Here is a 21,959-nt window from a genome sequence, read left to right on the forward strand (position 1 = left end):
CTTTGATTTATGTAAACTAATAGGCCCCAATGTGGCAGTGGAAACTCCACGTGTCCGTATAGCAAAAACAACAATTTGCTTTAAAATACGGTTGAGGGCCATTGAGAAACATAACACAGAATAATAATGTCATTTACAAGTGAAACGTGATGGACTTAATGAGTATTTCAGAAAATACAAATCGCTGCCCAGCAGAACACAGCGGTGACCACCGCCAAGCAAAACACAAATTCGTATTTCCCGCCATTTACGGGACCCAAAATACGCCGTCTGATTGGCTGCCAGCGCGCGACGTCACCACGCGACCTCGCAACCCGATTGGCCAGCGGAACGCTGTGGGCGTGGCATCAACTTGTCACGCCGACCATGAAACTCGGCCCCGAGCGCAGCGTCCGCCGGCCGCGTATAACTTCACCGAACGCGATCGTGACGTTTAAATTGCAATTAACATCGAAATGTTTTACGTGATAGTTTTTTCCGCCTTGTTCGGCATCGTCTTTACCTTCATGCTCGAAGTTTTCATCTATTACCGCCTGGGTTTAAAGCCGGTGCCGGCCAAGTCAGGTGTCGTAGGCCCGAGTGAGCCTACGGCCTCGCCTAGACCCGGTGGCGGGGAGGCGAGGGGGGTCCCCGGGGCGCAGGGGCAGGGGCAAGTCACCTCTTCCCCGGACGGTCTCGGTGCCGGCGGCGAGCCTCCGCCCGGAACGCCAGAGAGCTGCGACTTCTTGAACGTCCTCTTCCTCTTCTTGTTCCGCGAACTCAGGGACACGGGCACTGTGCGCAGGTGGCTCATCAAGAAGATTCGCGTGGAATTTGTGGAGGTACGCACGTGACGGGGAGCACCTAGCCTGGCACCGCCGCCGCGGGGACGTTTCCCCCGTCGCTGCCGGCTTCGGCTTGGCAGCGAATGTTTACCGATGTTCATGTTGTTGTCAATGTATTGAGATTGTCTTGGCGGATTTTTTTGTGTGTCTGGCCATCTACAGCGCCTTTTGTCAATCTCCTGCTGGATGAGGGACCTCCCCACATATCCATGCTGTACAGGTACTTGGGTTGATGAAGGCTTGAGAAATATACAGTTTGTGGGGGGATGGAAGTGCTGTACAACTGCGCTGCTTGCCACGTTGCCCCGGAGCCAGTAACAACGTGGTATATACATTACAAGTTAATTGGCGATTGGCTGCGTTGGTTGTAGTGCATAAGTAATAAATACAATAACACATCCGTCAATAACACTGCCTTAAAATAAATAATTTGAATAGACGTTTTGGGCGATGACCCTTCTTCTTGTACGGTGTCCTGCGAAGAAGTGCCATGGCCCAAAACGTCGCATTTCACTTAGCCAGGCACTATCCAGGCACAACCCTACCTAACTTTCAAGATGTGATTAGATTAGGCTCATTTGTGGTGCTTTGTCCATTGCCAAATTGTATTACATGGTCTATTTTAAGAAATCATTTGATGACCTCCTCAACCAGTGTTTGCCAGCAGCAGGTATTGCGAAAAACGAAAACATTCCTTTGTTAATCCATATCTGGATGAATGTCCCCAGCACCTGTCAGTCATGCGAATGTATATTTAGAAAGAATGTAAATACTGTATCTCAATACAGTATATTGTGTGTATCCTGCTGTTTGCATGAATGTACTTTGTAACATGCTAGTGAGTTTACAGAGCATCATACTAACATCTTTAGAACGTAGATGATAAAAAGGTAGATGTGCTTGTTTAACCCCACTAATACCCCATTAATCGGATGTTAAGGCAACATTTACGTTATACATCATTGTATTATGTCGGCTCTGCTTACTGTGGGAGCTGTTCCAGATGTTTTTATTTCCCATTGACAGTATATAATACAGTTAGAATGAACCACCTAATTTAAGGGTCACACATTTTTTTTCCACAGCTACTGCAGAGCAAGACAGTCGGCCGGCTGATTGAAGGGCTGAGTTTGCGCGATGTGTCACTCGGTGACACGTTGCCTGTCTTCAGCTCCGTGGTGATGCATGAACCAGACCCTGTACCTGAAAAAAATGTCCCTGAGCAATTGGATCTCGAGGTGAGAAGCCTTGTGCGTGTGTGGAAAACCTGGATCTGATTGCACGAAGCCACACATTCCTGGACCTGCATTATTCACTGCTTGTCTCCATTGCAATCAATAACTAATGCAGGGTTCTTCAACTGGCGGCCCATGGGCCAGAATGTTCTTGGTCGCCCGCCAAACTATGGCCAATGAGGAGATCTGGTGTGCTAGCAACATAAAGAGATACATATTAGTGACATGAAAGGGAGCGAGAACAAAAACAAATAGATGGAATATGTGGACGATAGATAAAGGTTCGTGAGATTAAAGTGAGGTAATCAAGGGAGAGATAAGAGACCTGGAAATTAGACATAAGTGGTCGCATATTTGATCGTTATGTCATTAACATTTTATTTCATTACGTTTCAGGTTGATGTGGAATACAGCGGGGGATTTCACCTGGCGGTGGATGTCGACCTGGTGTTCGGCAAGTCCGCGTACCTGTTTGTGCGTGTGGCGCGTGTGGCTGGCCGCGTGCGCCTCCGCTTCAGCCACCTGCCCTTCACGCACTGGTCCTTCGCCTTTATCCGCGAGCCCGAGCTTGAATTCGATGTCGAGTCACGGCTGGAGGGGCGGCCGCTGCCCCAGCTGACGGCCATAATCGAAAGGCAGCTGCGCAGTGCCATCTGCCGCAAGCACACGCTGCCCAACTACAAAGTCAGGTGGCTTCTGCAACTGTCCTCGCGTTCCCATTCATTAGATATGGCCACTGGCCGAGCATGGTTGGTGTTGGTCCTGATACAAGGAATGGAACGGGCCACAATCCGGTCCATTTTTACCCTCTTCATATCCTGGCGCTGGACCTCTCGGGTTGAGGGGCCCTGGTGCAGTTGCTTTGCCCACACACTTACTAGCTACTCCAGTGGGTGTTAAAATGAATTAATCAATTGATTAAAATGAATGAAAGTAGAGGCATCTGCGCACATTGTGTGAATGATTTCGTATGTGTAAGAATTTTCATGTGTTACTCTTTGGTTCTTTCGGTAAAGTCACGTATAAAGATAAAATAATAAATTTAATAATTGCATACTATCTTAATACGTGACTTTACCGAAAGAACCAAAGTGCTCTAGATTAAATGAGATCCACCCCAAGCTTGTGCTCGGTGTCAATTATGTTATACAAATCTGTTCTAAGGCTATATTGCTATAAGACACACCTACAACATTTCTTTGCAAATACAGTGGAATTAAGTGCTTCATATAATCCATAGGATACTTTGTTTTCGAAGTGTGATGGCTTGTTTGTATTGGGTTCATATAATGCCTGCTGGCACTAGGCACAGCTCTATTCAAAATATAAATAACTTTATTAATTGATCAAAATACAACCTAGAATTGTGGCAGTTGTTTAGATAAGAAGGGGCCAAATCATTCCGGTCAAATTAGGCATGTTAAGATACATGCATTCATATTCGCAGGCTACATTAATTCTACAAATGATATATTATACAAATACTAAAAAGTGATGTATTATTGTACGTTGAGGCTCATAGAGCAACTGTTAAAACAAGAAATAATACAGTACAAGCAAGATGGTAAAAACAAGACCAATAGATTATTTAGTAAAATTGCAATGTTACATTTGACAGTTAATTATATTGCTATAGGGGGGGGGGGGGTGAATCCTTGTAAGATAATATAGATTCTTAGATTTGTTGCCACTCCTTTATACATTGTGCTTATGTGTGTGTGTGTGTGTGTTTTGTACTGGTTTTCGAGTGCAGATCCAAGCCGTTCTTTCCTGTTCGAGTTGTTCCACGCGACATCGACCTGTGCATGCAGGACAGCAAGCTGAGCGAGGGTAGGCTGAAGGTGGCGCTTCTGGAATGCAGCAGGTGGGGCCCTTGCAAGCTTACAGTTATTGGCTTCATATTCATACAAAAATACAAAGGCAAATACCACATCATATTGCGTTTTCAGGCTGTTGGGGTAAATGCTGTTAGTCTTCTTATTGTGTATGGCTTACGTAGATGCAGAACAACAACTACAATTTCACATCAAGGTAGTCAAGCTAGATAACCACTTCAGGAGCAGCAGAGTGTACCGATGTGATGCCGCCTCCATATTTGTGGATTAGGAATTGCGATGTTATATGTTGTATGGTCTGTTCTGGATGACCACAGTCACACACCTGAGAGTTTTACATTATCGGGTATCTGCATCTGCCAGGGTTTGTGTGGATGCGGTTTAAAGTGGACCACGAGCTTCGTGAAAGATCAAAACCAGGGATCCTTCTGCTTTGGGTCTTTCACCCAATGCTGTTAGTGAGCACCTATGAAGGCCAATACAGCACATGAGGGGATGATATGGCCAGCACCATGCCCAATCGCCTTTGTCTCCCCAGTACTGATGTTTACCCACTGTACACCAGGTATTGATTGAAGGCGTAGTCAACCTAAGGGAGGCCCAGGACCAATACATATATTTGCCAATGTTATTGATTGAGTAGGAATCAAACTCGTTGCTAGGTTTATAGTGCAGTGTGCTAACTACTAACACATGTTGCTCCCCACACACACATGGACACATGCTCCTATTAACCTCAATTATTGTATTGAAGCTTTTAACTCGACGCAAAAATTGCATGCTATATGTATATGATTAAAAATGCAGCAGTGCATGCACATTCACATCCTTTGCACAATTACTGGGTCAGAGTTCCCAACTTGCCCCGAATTGAGGAAATAGATTTTTATGCACCGTACATCAACAACTGTGCTAATTGGAGGTGTTTGCACACTTTATACTAGGTTTGCCACTACCATTTATCATGATTCGATTCAAGGTTCGATGATAAACCAAAGCAATATTTGAGTTTGCCGTAGTTTTATAATTGATTTTCACAATGTTATTATGTTTTTTTGCATTTTACTGTCCTGAAATTAATTAAGATAACTTAAAAGTACTTCAACTGCAGTTTTACTGCCATTAGTCTGCAACTTCTAAGTTTACAATCTATAACGCTGGTTGGCTGCAGAAGGGGAGCCGTTGAGTTTGCAAAGAACAATGCCACGTCCTCCCATACTCAACAAAAATGACTGCTGAGGACTGCCTCGCTTCTCCCTCATTTTACTTCGAAAACGTTTCGGTTTACGAAACATTTCAGCCTGAACATGATTTGTAGTCAAGCGTCTGCCCGAGCAAGTGATAACAATCTTTTGGGGATTTTTGACCATATTTAAGCGAGATAAACACATGCAAAATATACGCTTGAATCCGAAACGTTTTCTGGATAAAGGAGGGAGAAGTGATGCATAATCAACGTTTTTGGGTTTAGATCGCGTTATTTATAAATGTGTCGTAACCCTCCACCACCCGACACGGCCAATCAGTAAAAAAGTGTCACGTTGACAAAAGGCAAATAGTTCACTGCTTTCGCCCACCGGTGTGTTGAAGCGTGAAATCACAACATTTACAATTTGAGTACGACGTTTCGCTGTGAATTGCATCCAGCATCATCGGGCAATTCGCCAGAATGGCGAGGCTCTGAGAAGTGATGCAGCCCTCCACGGTTCATTGTTGAGTATGAGAGCACGTGACATTATTTCCCCATCTGCTCCTTTACAGACCTTGGACTCACTCTTGTAGGTATGAATTTTGTATATGTAGCAGTAGTGAGATAGGAGTGAACACTGGGTCTCGGGAGGCGGTCTGAAGGAGTCTGGAACATCGCTCCCCCCCCCCACCCTTTTACTCTGTAAAACTGGGTTCAGTCTGCAAAGCCTGTTTGCTGCACGCATCCTCAGTGCAGAGTGAAGGTCAGGTGTAGCAAAACATGTTTTACTTTCATTATTATTCTGAACTTTAGTTGGTGTTATTTCATTAATGACTCGTCAGGAAATGGAATATTTCAGTTTAGTTTCAAGCTTATGACAAATAAAACAAGTAACTGCTTAGACTATGTAAAAAAAACATACGATACCATTATCGCGGATCTTAAATTGTACGAACTATCGGAGTGTTGCTCTATACAATAATGATGGCAAACCGACTCGTGACTCAGTTTCCCCATGCTGATGGCTTACGTGACCAGTGTTTGTATTATGTTCTGCTCATAGTTTGTGCATTATTGCACTTAGGCTGTGTGCCCCAGTACATGTTAGATATGATTGCACTGCTCTCTGTGCGTGTGCTCTGGGCATTCCTTGGCTAGGCTGTATATACCAGGATCCCAGGAACGGGAAGTGGCTGTGCACTGCACGTTGGAGCTGAGTGCTGGCCAGTGGAAAGAGCGAGAAAGGAGTGCCGTTCGAGAGGTATCTCCACGCAGAGTGCATGGCACCACACCCCAGGGATAAGTGCATGTTGTTCTAACTTGCCCCCAAATAGCCTTTATCTTACAGGGAAATAATCACGAGTATATGTATATTTCCAGCCATCCTTTGTGAATTCAATAAAAGACTTGGCTTGTCAGCTAAGCATGTGGTTTAGCACACACACATTGCCTGCTCAAATGCCGATATCCACAGTGCCTTGCAGCAAAGGTAAGTGGAATGTCTTTGAAGTGCTAAATGTTTACAGTAACATTGCTTGTTCTCACAATGCATATTCAAATGTATAACATACACACATTGAACTTAAAAAAGACATTCAGAGGTACATTAATTCCAATAAAGGCCTCTTTTTGAAGAGGTTAACTGCACGGATGTTTATTTTAAAAACACTGATATTAATTTAGCCCACAATGCTTTTTGAAAGGGAAATGTGAATGATTATGTATTTTGAACTTCTTTCGCACCGTACGTTTTCAATCTTGCTAATCGGAGGTGCAGTGAATGACAATTCAATATGTATCGTTTTCCTGATTATATTGTAAATGTTTACCATTTTGATGGACTTTGTTATTTTCCTTTCGAAACCCGTTCCTACATTTTGCTCGCTAGGTGGTGCTAGAATGCTTCTTTGGACAGTCAATGATTTGCGCTTTTTTTATATCTGTGGTATATTAGCATGCAGTGAAATACACAATAGGTGGCTAATGTCAACTGCCCTACCGCTAACAACTTATTTCACGAAAAAAGTAGAAATTCTATTTTTGGAGAAACATTTTTATATATATCTAAATGGATGTTTGCCCCCTTTTAAAGAAATGACGATTTTCTGCCAAGCGTAAGATAAATGCATCATGTTTTTCGTGCAAGCAAAGGAAAGAAAGTGAAATGCGCTTAAAATATTACATGCCGACACTATAGCTCGGTTGGCTACGTACAGTGCGAAAGAAGTTCAACATATATTATCCAACATCCCATGACCAAATAATTGAATGTGCTCGATCTTGTCAAATCTCGAATGTTACCCAGGTTTGACCCTGGTTAGTGGAAGACTGCTGGGAAATAGCAGGTGTTGCAGCTTCGGGTTCTCGAGGTACCCAGGAGATGGCAGTACAGCCATAACTTATACTGGCCGGAACCTCCTGGTTACACCAGCCCACAGGGGATTATTGTGTCCATCCATCGTGCATCCAAAAATTGGAGGGGAGGGTGGGGAGGGGCTGGGTGGGGAGGGTGGGGCTGGGTGGGGGGTGGGAGGGGTGGGGCTGGGTGGGGAGGGGCTGGTCTCCCCATGGTGCCCTTATAAAACTCAACGTTTAACCTACTCACGCCGGCTTGTGCCCCCCCTCATTGTCGGCCATTTTTGCGGAATACACCACGCCGCCGTTGACCCTGGCCATTGACCGAGCAACCCAACGTTCCTACCAGCTCCCTCCGCAGGAATGTGTTGGCTATATTTGTGTGAAGCTTTGGGTTTTCATCCTCTCCTATGAGTGGATTTTCTCCATGTACCCCTCTTTCCTCATACATGCCAAACACTGGAAATGTCCAAGCATTAACAAATAGTCTAGAGGCTCATGTTGCTTTGTTGAGAAATTAGGGGATGAATATATTTTTGATGTGCCTGATGCTTTATTCAACATATGCATTTACAAAATGAAATAGGGGTGAAAAATTTACCCCCGGTAATTATATTATTTGTTGTGATTCATGGTCACAATTTTATTTAAGAATTGATTATGCTTTTGTAACTAAGGTGAATGGTAGCATATTTAAAGCAACAGAGATGACGTGCATGCATTACATACAAAGTATAAGTAAAAAAAGTAAATTCTTATGAGATTTGGTGTGTATTGGAAGCTTAGGAATTGTAATTAATTGACAAAGCCGTCTTTTGCACATTTTGCTTTTGCACAGCTAGCTTAAGATGTGACTATAAGAACAAGATGTGCAGCTTCACTTCACAAGTACTCTTTAAATAAACAAAACATCGTGCATATTCTATTGCACGTTTAGAAATTTGTTTTATACGAAGATTCATTTCACTGATGGCAGTCTTTCTCATAATAACAACACAAAAGAGTATTTCATGCTTCATCCAGACCATAATAGCGATTTTTAAAGCTGACATTTTCCATGACGGCATAATTGTAGACCTACGCATTGCACAAGGCACATGGCACGCAAGCACATTATACTTTCATTATTGTCCTGGTCACGACTCGGAGTGCACAAATTAGTACTGACTTGTGTGCCTTTAAATGTAAGTCCTTCGATGCCATTATCACAAATTCCATTGCTGTGCTGTGCAAGGTTCATGAACATGTCTCCTTTGTGGAAGCTCAGGATATTTTTGCACTGAACAATGACTGATAGGTTTAGTTAATTACTGAAAATGATTTTGGTGGCATTGATTACCATTTTAAGTACTTTTTGTGATCGTTTTTGAAAGTTAAAATGTTGTAATTGCTCTGGCAATGTTTTATGCTTTGTTATAATAACACATGTATGTATGTTGAACTTCTTTTGCACCATACGTAGCCAACCTAATAATACATATAAAATTCAAGTGAACGTTTCCTCTTGAAAAGTGTTGAGATCTCCATTACATGCGGTCGGAATACTTTGCCAAAACATTTCTGAAGCCGTGACGTAGAACGCCGTTCCCGTTCCGGTGAACCATAAATAGACCCGAATTCTCACTGCCAAGTAAGTGGCTTTATTTATTGCCACTGAGCGACAATGCTGATAGGAGCTGTTTACACAGTCTCTTTGCCTATAGAGCATGGGGCCCTGTCCTTGATTCAGTCTGCGGCATGGCCAGATTTCATTCCGCCTGAGCTCCTCTCGAGCACCGGCATGATCACTGGAGAGTGCACCTTCGTGCGCCTTCCTTGATTGCCAAGTCGTGCTCACGATACCACGGTTCATATCCACGAGTAAATTGAATCGTGGCGATAAACCGTGTTGCCTGGTTATGCGACCGTCTGCAGCCTGCAGCTTGAAGGGGATGGGCTCCAGTTCCCCAAGGGCCCAACGAGCTGAAAGGCTTTTTGGCACTTCGCTTTCAATCAGGGCTTTCCATGCATTTCCCCGCTCGCCGTAGTAGTTGGCTGCTATTGCGAGAAAAGCAATGTGTAGTTCTGCACGTGAGCCCAAAGTTTATTGAAAACATCCCAGTAGGAAGTGCGTGACTGTTTATGCTACTCTTAAGGTTTAAATAACCAAATTAGGTGTCTCAGATGCTGCATCCAAATGATATATTTTATTCTCTGTCAATCATATAAGCACAAGCAAAATGTATGTATACAAGTCACTTAGACAAGCAAAGTAAACCTATTGTTTTAATTGCGTGTGCAAGGGCTGCAAGTATATTGTTTGATAGTAAAAGGAAATGAGCAACGGAATTATATTCAAACATTTTATTGCTAAAGACAAATGTGTTCGAGGCAGTGCCAACAATTTTTGTACATCAATATTTAGGCCCAATTTCCAAAGTAAGTTGTAGATCGTTTGTCACTTTTGTAAATATATATTTTTTAAAGGCATCCATTACTGTAATTCTGTACAAAATTTAATTTGTTATGAGCTGATTTGGTGGCATCTGGAAAAGCGCGAGCTGGAAGAATGAGGTCTGGAGCAGATAAAATAAGCTTTGCGACGCAATCCTTGTCTTAGAATGGTGTGTGTGTCTAAAGCCTTTATAAAACAGGATGGGGTTGGCACGTTGATTATTGACATTGCTATCTATAAAATAAGAGCATTTATTTTGACACCATCAAAATTGCCGTCCATGCTTGACACGTTAATATGCCCCTTAAGATTTGTGAATGTCAAAATCTATTAGTTGTGGATATAAGCGCTTGCTGGTATTCTTTCCCTGAAAACATTGTGTTCCAAATGTGACGATTGGCTTACAAGAAGAAATACTGTAATAGTGGGTACGTGTAAACATGTGCTGCGTTATCATGTGTGCTCAGCGCGTGTTAATGCCGCTGTAACATAAGCCATCACTTATTTGAAATTGCACCACAGTTAATCTCTGCTGTCCAGATGCAGTTCCAAAACAAGAACCACATTAATATAATTTAAGGAAAAAAATCCGTCGAATTGAAGTTATTTTGTGGACAGAAAATTGCAAAGTTCCTGGTATATGTGTGTTCAAGTTTAGCAGCTGTAATTTCCCCTGATTGTTTTCATCATTGTCACAAGAAAATATATCGAAACGAAAATCATTAATTAAAATAATTACAGTTAATAATGTGTTGACACAATGCGATTGAAATTGCAGTGTTTATGGGGCTTTTTTCTCATCCCTATTTCGAAAAATGTTCTTTCAAGCAAGAAAGGCCACATTGGAAGAAGTCAGCGCTGTGAGGATGTCTTTTTTCCAGTACAAAGAGCCAGTAATGGACATATTAAAGTCCTACTGCGTTTTGGTGCCTCTTATGAGCACATTTTAATCTTGACGTTATCGGTCGAAAAATGATGCCCTGCTGTATGGAGCAGCGTATCTATTATGCCAAGCGCTGTAGAAAGGAAATGAAATGCTTGCCAAAAGCAGAGCATTATGGTGCATTATTGCAACTTTCAGATTCAATCTTAAGGCTGCCTGCTTCTGTTATCTGTTTGCTGTAATCCAGCATGATAAAGACTCAAAATTGGGTTTGCTGAAGACTATAATTTATTTACTTGTAAGTAACTTTATGTCTGCCTCTATCATCGCTTTTCTTCCATTTGGGTTTGCAGCATCAAAGCCTGTGCCTTTCCAGTGGAAAATGTTGGTGCTTCATTCAAATTGAGCAGACAGAATTCAGTTGTACGGTGTGTTATTCCGAAGTATCAAGTAATGATGCGAATAAAAAATGAATTAGTAATATTTTTTGTCCAAAATTTGAGAAAACGTTTTGTTTAAATGTAAAAAAAACTCACGAATACAACTATGTAGACAATACCCTAATGTCCTACATTACAAAAATATCAGGATGTATTTTTTTAGTCTAAATATATTATATATTATAATTGGCAGTAAATGTATGCCTGTAGTTTATCACAATGGGACTGTTTATATACTATCGTTAGGGTAATTTGAAACACTCGTACGTGTTTGAGATTTTTTATGGCATCTTTTTGATGTGCGGAATAAGCACGTTTAAGAATACTTATTTACCTACATAGCTCGCAAGTAAAAAAAAAATGTGCGTGAGCCAATAGTTCTTCAAATCATATGGGCGCTGAACATTCTGCTTCCCAAATACGGTAGCCATATCAAATTATGCGACGAGCAATATGCCGACCTCCCTGGTGCTCGTGCCACGTTTTTAGAGTGGCTCTTCAAAACGTTCCCAGCGATCCTTGTTGCGCGCAATAATTTCACACGCTTTGGCTTCCTCTGACAGTTATTGATTGTCATTTTGTCAAAAGCAGGAACAGACTTTGTTGGAAAATTGCCTCCACCGGTGTTTATAACGGAGCGCTATTGATGTTTATGATGTCCAGGCAGGTGGATGTGTTTGCCGGTGGCTTCCCTGTGGTGGAACGGGGTACCGACGCAGAGAGTCCGTGCTTGCTGCCATGCCTATTCGCCTTAGTTCTTTTCACAACTTAATGGCAGCGTTTAGTCTCCAGCAGATGTCAGTTGTTTCCAATGAATACCTCTAGACATTGATGGAATTTTCTCCCCGAGAAGCCAAAGATTGTTGACACAACCTTTTGGGGGGGGGGGGGGGTGGCAGGCGGTTGGGGAGTGGCTCTAGGGGAGGAAATTGCCACAATTTTAGTGATGACCTCTTTCTTGGTTCAGGTTTTTCGGCTGCAATTTTCGGCGTATGTCATTTTATATTAGTCCATCACACTCTCAGACCAGATGGCATTCGTTGGAGAGGTTGTTTGCAATACAATAATTCCACCACCATGAAACATGCTTTTTCTCATCAGTACCAAAATGTCAGCACTCTAAAAAGAATATATGTATCTCATGCCATTCTTTGGATGTGCATTGTGATGTAGTCACAATGAAAATTTCGTTATTTTATTATTTTTCACACACTATGATCAATTTTATATTAAACTAAAGTAGCGTGCTACTTACTATTTCACATTGTATTATTTTATTAATGCATTGTTTTTGTGAAATAAATGATATCCAGTTTTGTGCTGAATTATAATGTAATAGTGCACTGTAAGTAATCGGTATAGTGCATATGCATATACACATACATGCCTGCATGTTTTTTATGTAACATTGAGAATTAAAGGTCATTACTGAAAGTAACATAAGCTGCCAATTAGCATGCCTAAGTGCTACATCTTGAGCGAAATAGCTTGAATTACCCATTGGTGACATTTTTTCCTCTTTTTGTAATAATTACTTTTTGTCACTTACCGGCAATATGATACATTTTAATTGCGGTCATTATGGAAACGATTCGAGGGAGTATGAACATTTGGTTGCAATTACAGGTATCCCTTTCATATTAAAGCAGAGAGATATAGTCACGGGTGAGGGACAGTAGCAACCCCTGCCTGCCAATTAAGGGTGTTGGCTCCTTAAATTATAGTAATTATTTCACATATTGCTCATGGTAATGATAAATCCCATCCCGTCTTGCCTGGCATTGGCCTGTCTGCTGAAATTAACCTGTGTCTTTGATTGAGCACATCTGGTGATGTGGGAATGCGATGTTTCCATCCATAAGTGTTGGCTGCAAATTAGGGGTTTGTATGTGTCATGAAAAGTAGAGCTGAGTTGTAGTGACTATTGCAATAGATGAAAGCAAAAGGGCTATTCGTTCATTGCATGCAAATAGGGTTCCTGCTTATTCATCCAAAATAAATCTGCTTGAATAGAAAAGACGTTAGATTGTTATCATCATTGCTTGTGCTATTTCAGTAGTGTGGACTCGCTATTTAAAAAAGGTAGTTTTGTAAATATTCTTACTTGGAATTTGTTACAGTGGCCACATTTCTGTTGCTCGTATAATCTGCCATCATTTGTAAAATGACATCTTACATTTTGCCATCAGAAGCGTCTCCAACATGCTTGATGTGCAATTGTTGTTGATGTAATTGAGCTTGGTAGTAAGTTGCTACACACTTAAAAGCAGCATTTATTACAATTAATATTCAAGTCCACTAAAACTTTTATTGGTTTGAAATTGCAATGATATTCTAGCTTCACATGTTACAGCAGCCGTATTTTGGTTGCTTATAATCTACCATCATATTTCAAATGCCGTCTTACACTGTTGGTTCGTCACATCGCAATGCATTTCGATTAAAAAATTCCCTCCATGCTGTTGTGACATTTTGCGATGAGCAGCACCTTCATTAGGCTTGATGCAAACACATGCGCACTCACTCCCAAGAACACATTTTAAAAAGGGCATTACTATGTGTGGTGATCTTAATCGGAAGTCGTATAATTTCCAAATGAGTGGTGGCTTAAATCCAAACAATCCATCTGGCTCCATTGGAAACCTCATTTGCCAGTAGAAAAATATGATAATTGTTTTTTTACCCTTTTATCTGGCAACAAAACTGACACCTTTTTTTTACAACAATCCATCTAGCTGTTTTGACATTCTCTCAGCTGCTGTGACACACATCAATGCAGTGTTTGGTTGGCATAGGTGACAGGAATTTTTGAGCAGTTCATGATCCATATCCCTTGAATGGGGAAACATTGTGAGTAGGCAGCAAAAGCCGATTCAGTTGCGGATGAATATCAGAGGGTGACTGATTTAATATGCATGAGGCTGTTCAAAGGTGAACATCAAAACGTGTTTAATTTTAATATGTAAGCTAATGCCAATGTGTTTATTCTGTTCTGGTGATTGTTGTTTAATGTAAATGTTAATTAGTATTGATAATTATGCGGGGTGGAAGTGGATTGCAGCTATGTAGAGGTTTATATTGGCGTGGATAATCCGTTGTAGAAGCCAAATAGGAATTTGTGTTGTTAGAAATTGCAAATTAATTTGCAGATATGAAGTTATTTACATACCAGATCAATTGATAATTACAAGATAAATCCACTAATAAATGCTATAATGTGGACTGACAAGTCGGCACAACACCGAAAATAAATAGATAACTTGAAAAAAACATGTAACTAATCATCATGACCTTGTTATCATTGTGACTTAATCATCTGGAACGCACCCAATCTCACCAAACCTCGGAAGCTAAGCAGGGTTAAGCTTTTGAAAGCCATTGGATTGACGACCAACATCCATGACAGGTGTTACGAGGCCAGCGGGGCTAAGTGATGGGCAGTAGAGGCCGATGCAGAAAAAATCCATTGATGCTCTGTACTGCTTTGCTTCAACGTCTGTGCTGCCCGCACTGATCAGCATAGCGAAGTATGGTCAAATAGCCTCACATGACTCACATGGCAGGGAGAGGCCATCGAACAGTGAGGTGACAAAAGGGTTGTGCACATAGGTGGCGGGATGTTAACGACCCTACCTGGTATACAGCAGGTTATGGGTTCGATCTCGACCCTGACTCCTGTATATTTGGAATATGCCTGTTTCTCCCTGTGGTCGCGTGGATTTTTATCCCGGGTCCTACGCTTTTTACCTCCACATTTAGAATCGACGTGCATTTCGAGCATTTGGCTGCTATAAATGTTCACATCACAAGGCAGCACTTGGTTGAGCTATCATTTTTTGGCCAGGTTGCTTCTGACAAGGAGCTATATAGCTCAGTGGGCCTCTTACCTGGTAGTAAAAAAACATTAAAAGCTGCTGGGTTATGAACGCCACTGAGCATGCGAGTGCGGCACGCGTGCTTGGTGAGCGCAACTCAAGTCGGCTGCCGTGTGTTTCCAGGTTGAGATCGTGAAGGTCGGCACGGCCCCCATCGGCCTCACTTTCCGCCAGACCCAGTCCACAGACGGGGAGTCAAGCCAGGTCCTCGTGGAGGCGATAGCGGCAAACTCCCCCGCCGCCAGTGCAAACATACGTCGCGGGGAACGGCTGGTGACAATTGGAGGTGCGATGTCCCCGAAAATGCGTGATAGTGTTCTCGTAGCGTTCGCCCAGTGCTATAACAATGCTCGTGTCGACATCATCAACTCCCATACCTTAAATTGCTCTTGTTTGTTGTTACGTTCATATCCTCAACGGGAGCTCTGGGCTATGTTAAATAATGCCATTAGTTTGAAAATGTGTGTCTGCGTTCTGCTCGGAGTTAATGCGAACACAAACGCATTTAAGTGTTTCTTATAATAATTTCCTCCTGCTGTTTCCTTTGCTGTGTGGTTCTATTGCACTCCAATATAGCCAGCTTCCTCGCGTACAATTGTTGAAAGTAAATGGCGGCAGTATCATTTCATGTGTATGGCTATGTTAATTTTTTTTTTGTCATGCCGGTAGCCCACAACTGAACTGTGTTTCCTAGCCTCTAAACCTGAATCCAACTCTTTTTTTGGCAGGAACGAAAGTGGCCACTTCAAGCCAGGCGTCGAAACTGATCAAGCAAGCAGGGGAGCGAGTAATCATCAGCTTGGAGCGGACGTTTGGAGGCGTGCAGCCGCCTCCTGGCAGCGCCTCGGGCCCTCTGCCCCATGGCATGCATGTGACAGATGGTTCTGCTATTATCCCAGATGACGATTCTTCCAAAGGTCAGTGGAAGTGGATATCCAAATGCGATGCCTGTGCCTTAATTTGGCCGGTTTGTTACCTGCCGGAAATGTACACCTTAAGAAGAAGAGTGATAGGCTGTGGTCAGTCCAACGCCAGGTGAAAGCCACCTTGCGGCGTGTGGTCCAGGGGGGTTGTTTGACTGGACTTCACGCTGGTTACTGCAGCTTGGTGAAGGGAGAGCCCAGGACTGCTTCACGATATTGCACGCCACTAATATTACCCATGACCAGGAATTGAACTTGTAGCGCAGTGAACTCCTAAAGTGTATGTATGTTGAACTTCTTTCGCACCGTATGTAGCCAACCATGCTAATCGGAGGTGCTGTGTGCTAACCACTGTGCCACTGCAACCCTGGTGTACATCTGCTTTCCAGTTGCATACCAGTTTAATCATTTGTACTATAGATATTTAAAGTGCGGGTAATGTCAGATCATGACATATGCTTAACCAAATTGTGCTTTTATCAGGTGGTGGAAATCAATTATTAACCTTACATAGTCGCTCAATGACATGTATGGACCACCTTTTGTCATCTTTGTTCCTTAACGTATGCCTCTGTACTTGGGAATGTGAACAGACACGGTCTCCCTGGGGTCCGTTGAAAGCAACGACGCGAGAGACGGAGATTCCTGACGTGGGCGAGGGTGAATGTGGCGACGGTTTCCCCGAGAGCCTGCGCTCAAAAGAGGAACCGCCCCCGTCGCTGCTTTCTGCTCCACCGACCAAGGATGAGGCACCGCAGCCGCCCTCCACGGCCAGCCCCAGCAAGCGGCGCACAATGGCCACCCTCGGCAGCATCTCGCCGATCCTTAGCCGCCGGCTGCAGCAATCCTCGCCGCTCCGTTCTCTACACAAGGGCTATGACGCGGCCAAAGGAGGGAGCACCACACCTACACAGCCAGATGGAGAGAAGGTGGCTCCGTCTGCTTCTGCTAAGCCCGGCACGGTGAATCAGAGCGGTCGGCCGCCCCCGATACCGCCCAGACCGCAGCTTAGGGCCACCAGCAGTGCACCGCTTGGGAGCCTTCAGTCGCCCGGGGAAACGGGCGATGCAAGCACGCTCAAACCCACGGACAAGGGAGGATCCATGGAACAAGTGGAACAAGAGAAACTCGGCGACGCGACGGACAGCGGAGCGGTCGGCACTAGTGGCCTGGCGTGTGCGGAGGAGTGCACGGACGAGCTGCGTGTCACGCAGGAGATGGTGTACCACTCCAACAGGGCCGTGTGGCCGGCTCGCGCCGCCTCGCACACCTTCGACGTTGAGAGTCATCACCGCTCCCTAACGGTCGCAGTTTGGCGCAAGGACCCGCTCAAGCCGGACTCCCTGCGCTGCCTGGGCTATGCCAGCGTGCCGCTCATGGAGATAGCAGCGGAGTGCCTGGCTACCGCGTCCTATGAGCATGAGGAGGTGTTCCCGCTGAGCGCGCCCGAACCTAGGGCCACCGCCAACCGCACTGCCATGCGCAACGCCAATGCAAAGGAGAAGCAGAATCTGGAGCAACCATATTATGGTGACGTTCGGCTGCGGTTTGCCTACTGGGTCGACGAAGGCGGCGATGGTTTGACATCGTCGAGCGCAAACGTGGACGAAGACCGCGATCTTTTCACAAGAGCCGAGGAGATCGGCCCCGTGCCCGCCGGGGTGCGCGATTGGGACAGCGGCCCACCCGCAGCACCTCCGCCACCATTGTCGCCACTGCCGCCATCGTCGGGGATGGGTGGAGCGGCGCGCCACAGCTTCTGCGACACCCAATTCCAGAACCCCACCTACTGCGACTACTGCAAGAAGAAGGTGTGGACCAAGGCGGCGACGCAGTGCTCGCGCTGTGCCTACTGTGTGCCACAAGAAGTGCCAGGAGCGCTGCTTGGAAGAGAGCGAGAAGCGGGCGCTGCATGCCAAGGGAGAGCAGGGACGGAGCCCGTGAGGGTGGCGCCGCTGGTAGTGGCGGCGCCGCTGCCGGCAGTGGTGGTGGCGACCCACCGGCTAGGCTCTCAAACCTCAAGCAGTCGGTAGCGATGGCACGGTCCCGTCTGACGCTGGCCGTGCCCAGGCCGCTGCGGCAGGCCGGGAGTCGGCTCCGAGCCAGTGAAGAGGTTGTCGTCGGGCCAACGCAGTCGGGGGGAACGTCGGACAACGAAAGCAGCGACAACGAGGGAGGGAGCAGCGGGAGTGCGGCGGGTCCCACTGGGCAGCCATCCGCTGTGAGTATGAATATGTACGCAGTGAATGAATACAAAATAAAGGATAGTACTATATCGCTTTGATTTAATGAGTGAAATGCTAAGAAATGTAACCACTTTATCATGATTACTAACAGTTTATCGTAGTCCTATACAGATTTTTGTCCATCCACTGGATGAGGGCCTCGCTTTGCCATGTGGCTCATGGGAGTTATTTAATCATGCTTAAACTATGCTCGGTCAGTGCAGGTTGAAGTTGGGAGCATCGATGTAGGAGCATAGTACAGTATAACTGCACTGATCTTGCCATCAAAGTGGCAGCCCTGCACACTGACCTCAGAAATTGGTTATGTTTTCTATGATGATGATGATAATGGCGATGAAGACGATAGCGATGACGATGATGATGATGGAAAAGTCTGCGCGTGCGATGGAGCAGGCATCCCTGCCGGGCCGGCTTGAGGACAGCGTGTACCTGGCCGTCAAGGAGATCGGCCGTGAAATCTTCCGTGGCATGCCGGCCGAGGAGCGGAGGTCCAAACTGGAGCAGATGCTGGACAAGCTGCAGCAGGAGGTGGAGGCCGAGCTGGAGCAGAGAAACTCTCTCGAGAGGGAGGAGCGCCAGGCGTGCGCCGCCGGCGCGGATGCGAAGAAGGTGGTGAACGTGACGCACTCGTTGCGCAAGTCCACGGAGAGGCTACAGGTCAGGCCATCGATTTTTTTCGCATCGCAGTTAAAGCCCCGGCTTGCCGGATTTCGCATTTGGCCGCACCAGGTTGGCTAATAAAACCCAACATGGTATGCAAATGAAATGCAAGCACATCGTCAATGGAATGTTGTGCACACGACACACTTTGGGATTTGTTACGTAACGCATAATGTATAATCAAAATGCACAAGAGCATGTGGTATTGTGTATAATGTACGAAATACGAGAACGGCAATAAGTGTATTTACAGCAATATGTTATTGGTGGGATATGGGGGACGGGTGTGGATAGAGGAGTGGCAGTGGGGGAGTGGGGACGGGGGTTCCGGCGTACATTGAAACCAAAGGACATGAACACCGCACAGCACATCGTTACACAGCGCACAACATACCATAAAGTCATTCTATTTGTTGGTCGGTAAAATAACACATGCTACACACTAATACGTTTACAGTGATTCGTATACATATATGGGACAAAGGGTTGTTTATTACTTTGATTTTAATTATCTTTGCAGCTAGCTGGTCTTTTCAGCTATCTGGACCAGGGCTCTCCTACCCGACTAGTCAGGCTAGCTGGGGTTTTACTGTAATTCACTTCTCCTGTTACGCCTGCCTTATGTTCTCAGCACAGGGTCCCTTTTATCGCACGCATTTCATAGCAACACGTACCCGCGCTGGTTTCAAACGTAAGTTATCTTTTTTTTTATATAGTGCAAGGAACGAAATCGTTTCCCCATTTCATTCCTCGCTCTTAGGCCCACGGCAACTATGCCACGCCACTGTCACGCACCGCTCACGAGGTGTTGCATCGTCCGTGTACAGGCGCTGACGCTGCTGTCCATCCACTACCGCGCTGGGATGGAGGAAGAGGATCAGCCGGAAGTTGGCTGCGTGCCGACGGGTGGCCCTTCCTCTGCACACCGGCTCCCACAACCTCCCCAGGCAGTGTCCTCCGTGTTGACCCAGCCCCCACCAGACGTGCCCTTGCGCCCGGCAGAATCGGAGCAGTTCTATACGCCGCAGGATTCTTCGTTATTCTCTTCACCGCCGCGGGACGACCTAGCGGTAATTCAGGGAGCAGTGGCAGAGGTGTCTGGGGCGGTGTGGGAGGAAGGGGAGGCGGAGGAGGCATTTGCGGCCGCGTCGGAGGTTTGCGAAGACCCGGGTGAGATTGTGTTTGCATTGGACGTGGAGGAAGATGACGAGGAAGTTTGAGCAAAGCTACTGGCTTAATGCGATGCAGAGTGCAATTGGTGAAAATATACAAGCAACATTGTGGAGATACACATTAGCATCCTTTATATTTATAATAAAACTTGACAGATAGAGCCCGCTCTAAAAATAAAAGTTTGTGCCCTTTGTAAATCCACTGCAGGATGAAGGCGTTCCCATGCTGTGTTGGTCATGGGGTTTGTTTGACCTCAACATGCTGGTCAGTCAGTGCGGGGTTACCAAGGTCGGTTCAGATATCACTGGCCACTGATGTTCGCCAGGGCTGGGAATCGAACTTAGAGCTCTCTTGTTTCATAGCATGGTGCGCTGACCACTGCATCATCACTCCACCCCTCTGTCTTTGTAGCATTTAATAAATGCTGACAAATATTTTATATAATTCTTCACGTTGTATGGCCTGCCCTGTTTAATAAAGGAACATTTTGGGGGGAAATGTCCATAAATACCACGCCCATTCATTGAATCTGTGATGTCTAGAAAGCATCGCGTTCCTGCTGGGTATTGTGCATCAGTCTGTTACTTCAATGAAGGTCAGCAATGGACTTTTAGGTTTAAATATATGTATTAAAATCTGCCAGAATATGCATGCTACCTGTTGGAGATAATTTAAAATTGTTCTTTAATGTGCAGCTTACAGAAAAATAATTTTCCTGGTAATGTTATGTTGCACTGTTATGGTCGGTTTTTCAGTATCACAGTGTTATTGTTAAATTTCCAATTGTGATGACTGTTTTTCTGCTGATGTTGCACTTGTGTTCTGTGCGTAAAGATATTTTGTTGTTTGCAAGCTTAACCTTTTAGGGAATTGGGCTTGCAGCGGTGGAGCCTCTCCTCGACATTGAAATGTTAGAATCACTCTGTCCGCCGCAGAATGCCCAGCGAATGTTGACATCAACGTCACATCCACAGTGGTCCTGCTCTTTGCAAAACAATTGTGTGGCACATATTGACTGTCTTTAATACAACTTGTGTTTGGTTACGGCATTATGATTAAAATATATATATTTAAAGCACTTTTCTCTAAGATCTCTATATTCACAGTCGCTTGAAACCCGATGCTTTTTCAATGTATTTTTATTTCAAGGTCAACATGAAAGAACAGTTGTCTGGCTATCTGTATTCTTTTCATAGAGCTATGTCAATAGCTAACAAGAATATAATACAATGATGCCATCTCTTAACTGGAACTAGATGGCTGAGCTGATGGTTTTCTATTAACAGTATACATTTTTGTTTAATTGGCAAGTAAATATCATTGACCCTTTTCAATGGCATCTGTGCAAATATTGCCAACAAGGTCCATACAATCCAAGCAAAGTTAGTGTCAATAGGCACAATATACAGTTAATATTACTTTCGCGGTGGCTCCAACATGGCATGTTGGATTTTAAACGTGAAAACGGTACGTTAATGAAAACAAATAGCACAGTCTAAAATATATAAATGTCATTTAGTCCCATCAAGGTGGCATGTAAATAAATAAAGCGTACATTTGTGTATTTACTTTAATCAAATGTAATCTATATATATATAAAATCGTTCATGTCTGTCTGTGTGTGTGTGTGTGGACTTTGGCCCATACGCACTTTCATTGGACGGCGGTTGCCCCTGGCAACGGCTAGCCACGCCTTCGCCGCTTTCATTGGACCTGGCAACGGCTAGCCACGCCTTCGCCAAGGGCTGCAGTTTCATTGGACGGCGGTTGCCCCTGCCAACGGCTAGCCACGCCTTCGCCACTTTCATAAGCTCCGTATTTAATTAAATAATAGCCATTACACAGTATTGTTGGAGCGCTAGGGGGGGGGGAAGGAACGCCACCCGT

General features: G+C 44.7%; 1 protein-coding gene across 1 annotated transcript; it reads left to right on the forward strand.

The window, feature by feature from the left end:
- Positions 1 to 365: 365 nt before the first annotated feature.
- On the forward strand, positions 366 to 21,661 carry LOC133343413 (PDZ domain-containing protein 8-like). The gene is given in 13 exon segments (XM_061552995.1): positions 366 to 821; positions 1,910 to 2,062; positions 2,456 to 2,748; positions 3,813 to 3,923; positions 6,242 to 6,344; positions 15,194 to 15,356; positions 15,799 to 15,987; positions 16,587 to 16,639; positions 16,641 to 17,846; positions 17,848 to 17,892; positions 17,894 to 18,214; positions 18,633 to 18,896; positions 19,727 to 21,661. Coding segments are annotated over 13 exon segments (3,660 nt in total). The 5' UTR covers positions 366 to 455; the 3' UTR covers positions 20,120 to 21,661.
- The last annotated feature ends 298 nt before the right edge of the window (positions 21,662 to 21,959 follow it).

Source organism: Lethenteron reissneri, chromosome 17 (genome assembly GCF_015708825.2).
Source record: "Lethenteron reissneri isolate LAM-NWPU_2019-01 chromosome 17, ASM1570882v1, whole genome shotgun sequence".
Taxonomy (NCBI): Eukaryota; Metazoa; Chordata; class Hyperoartia; order Petromyzontiformes; family Petromyzontidae; genus Lethenteron; species Lethenteron reissneri.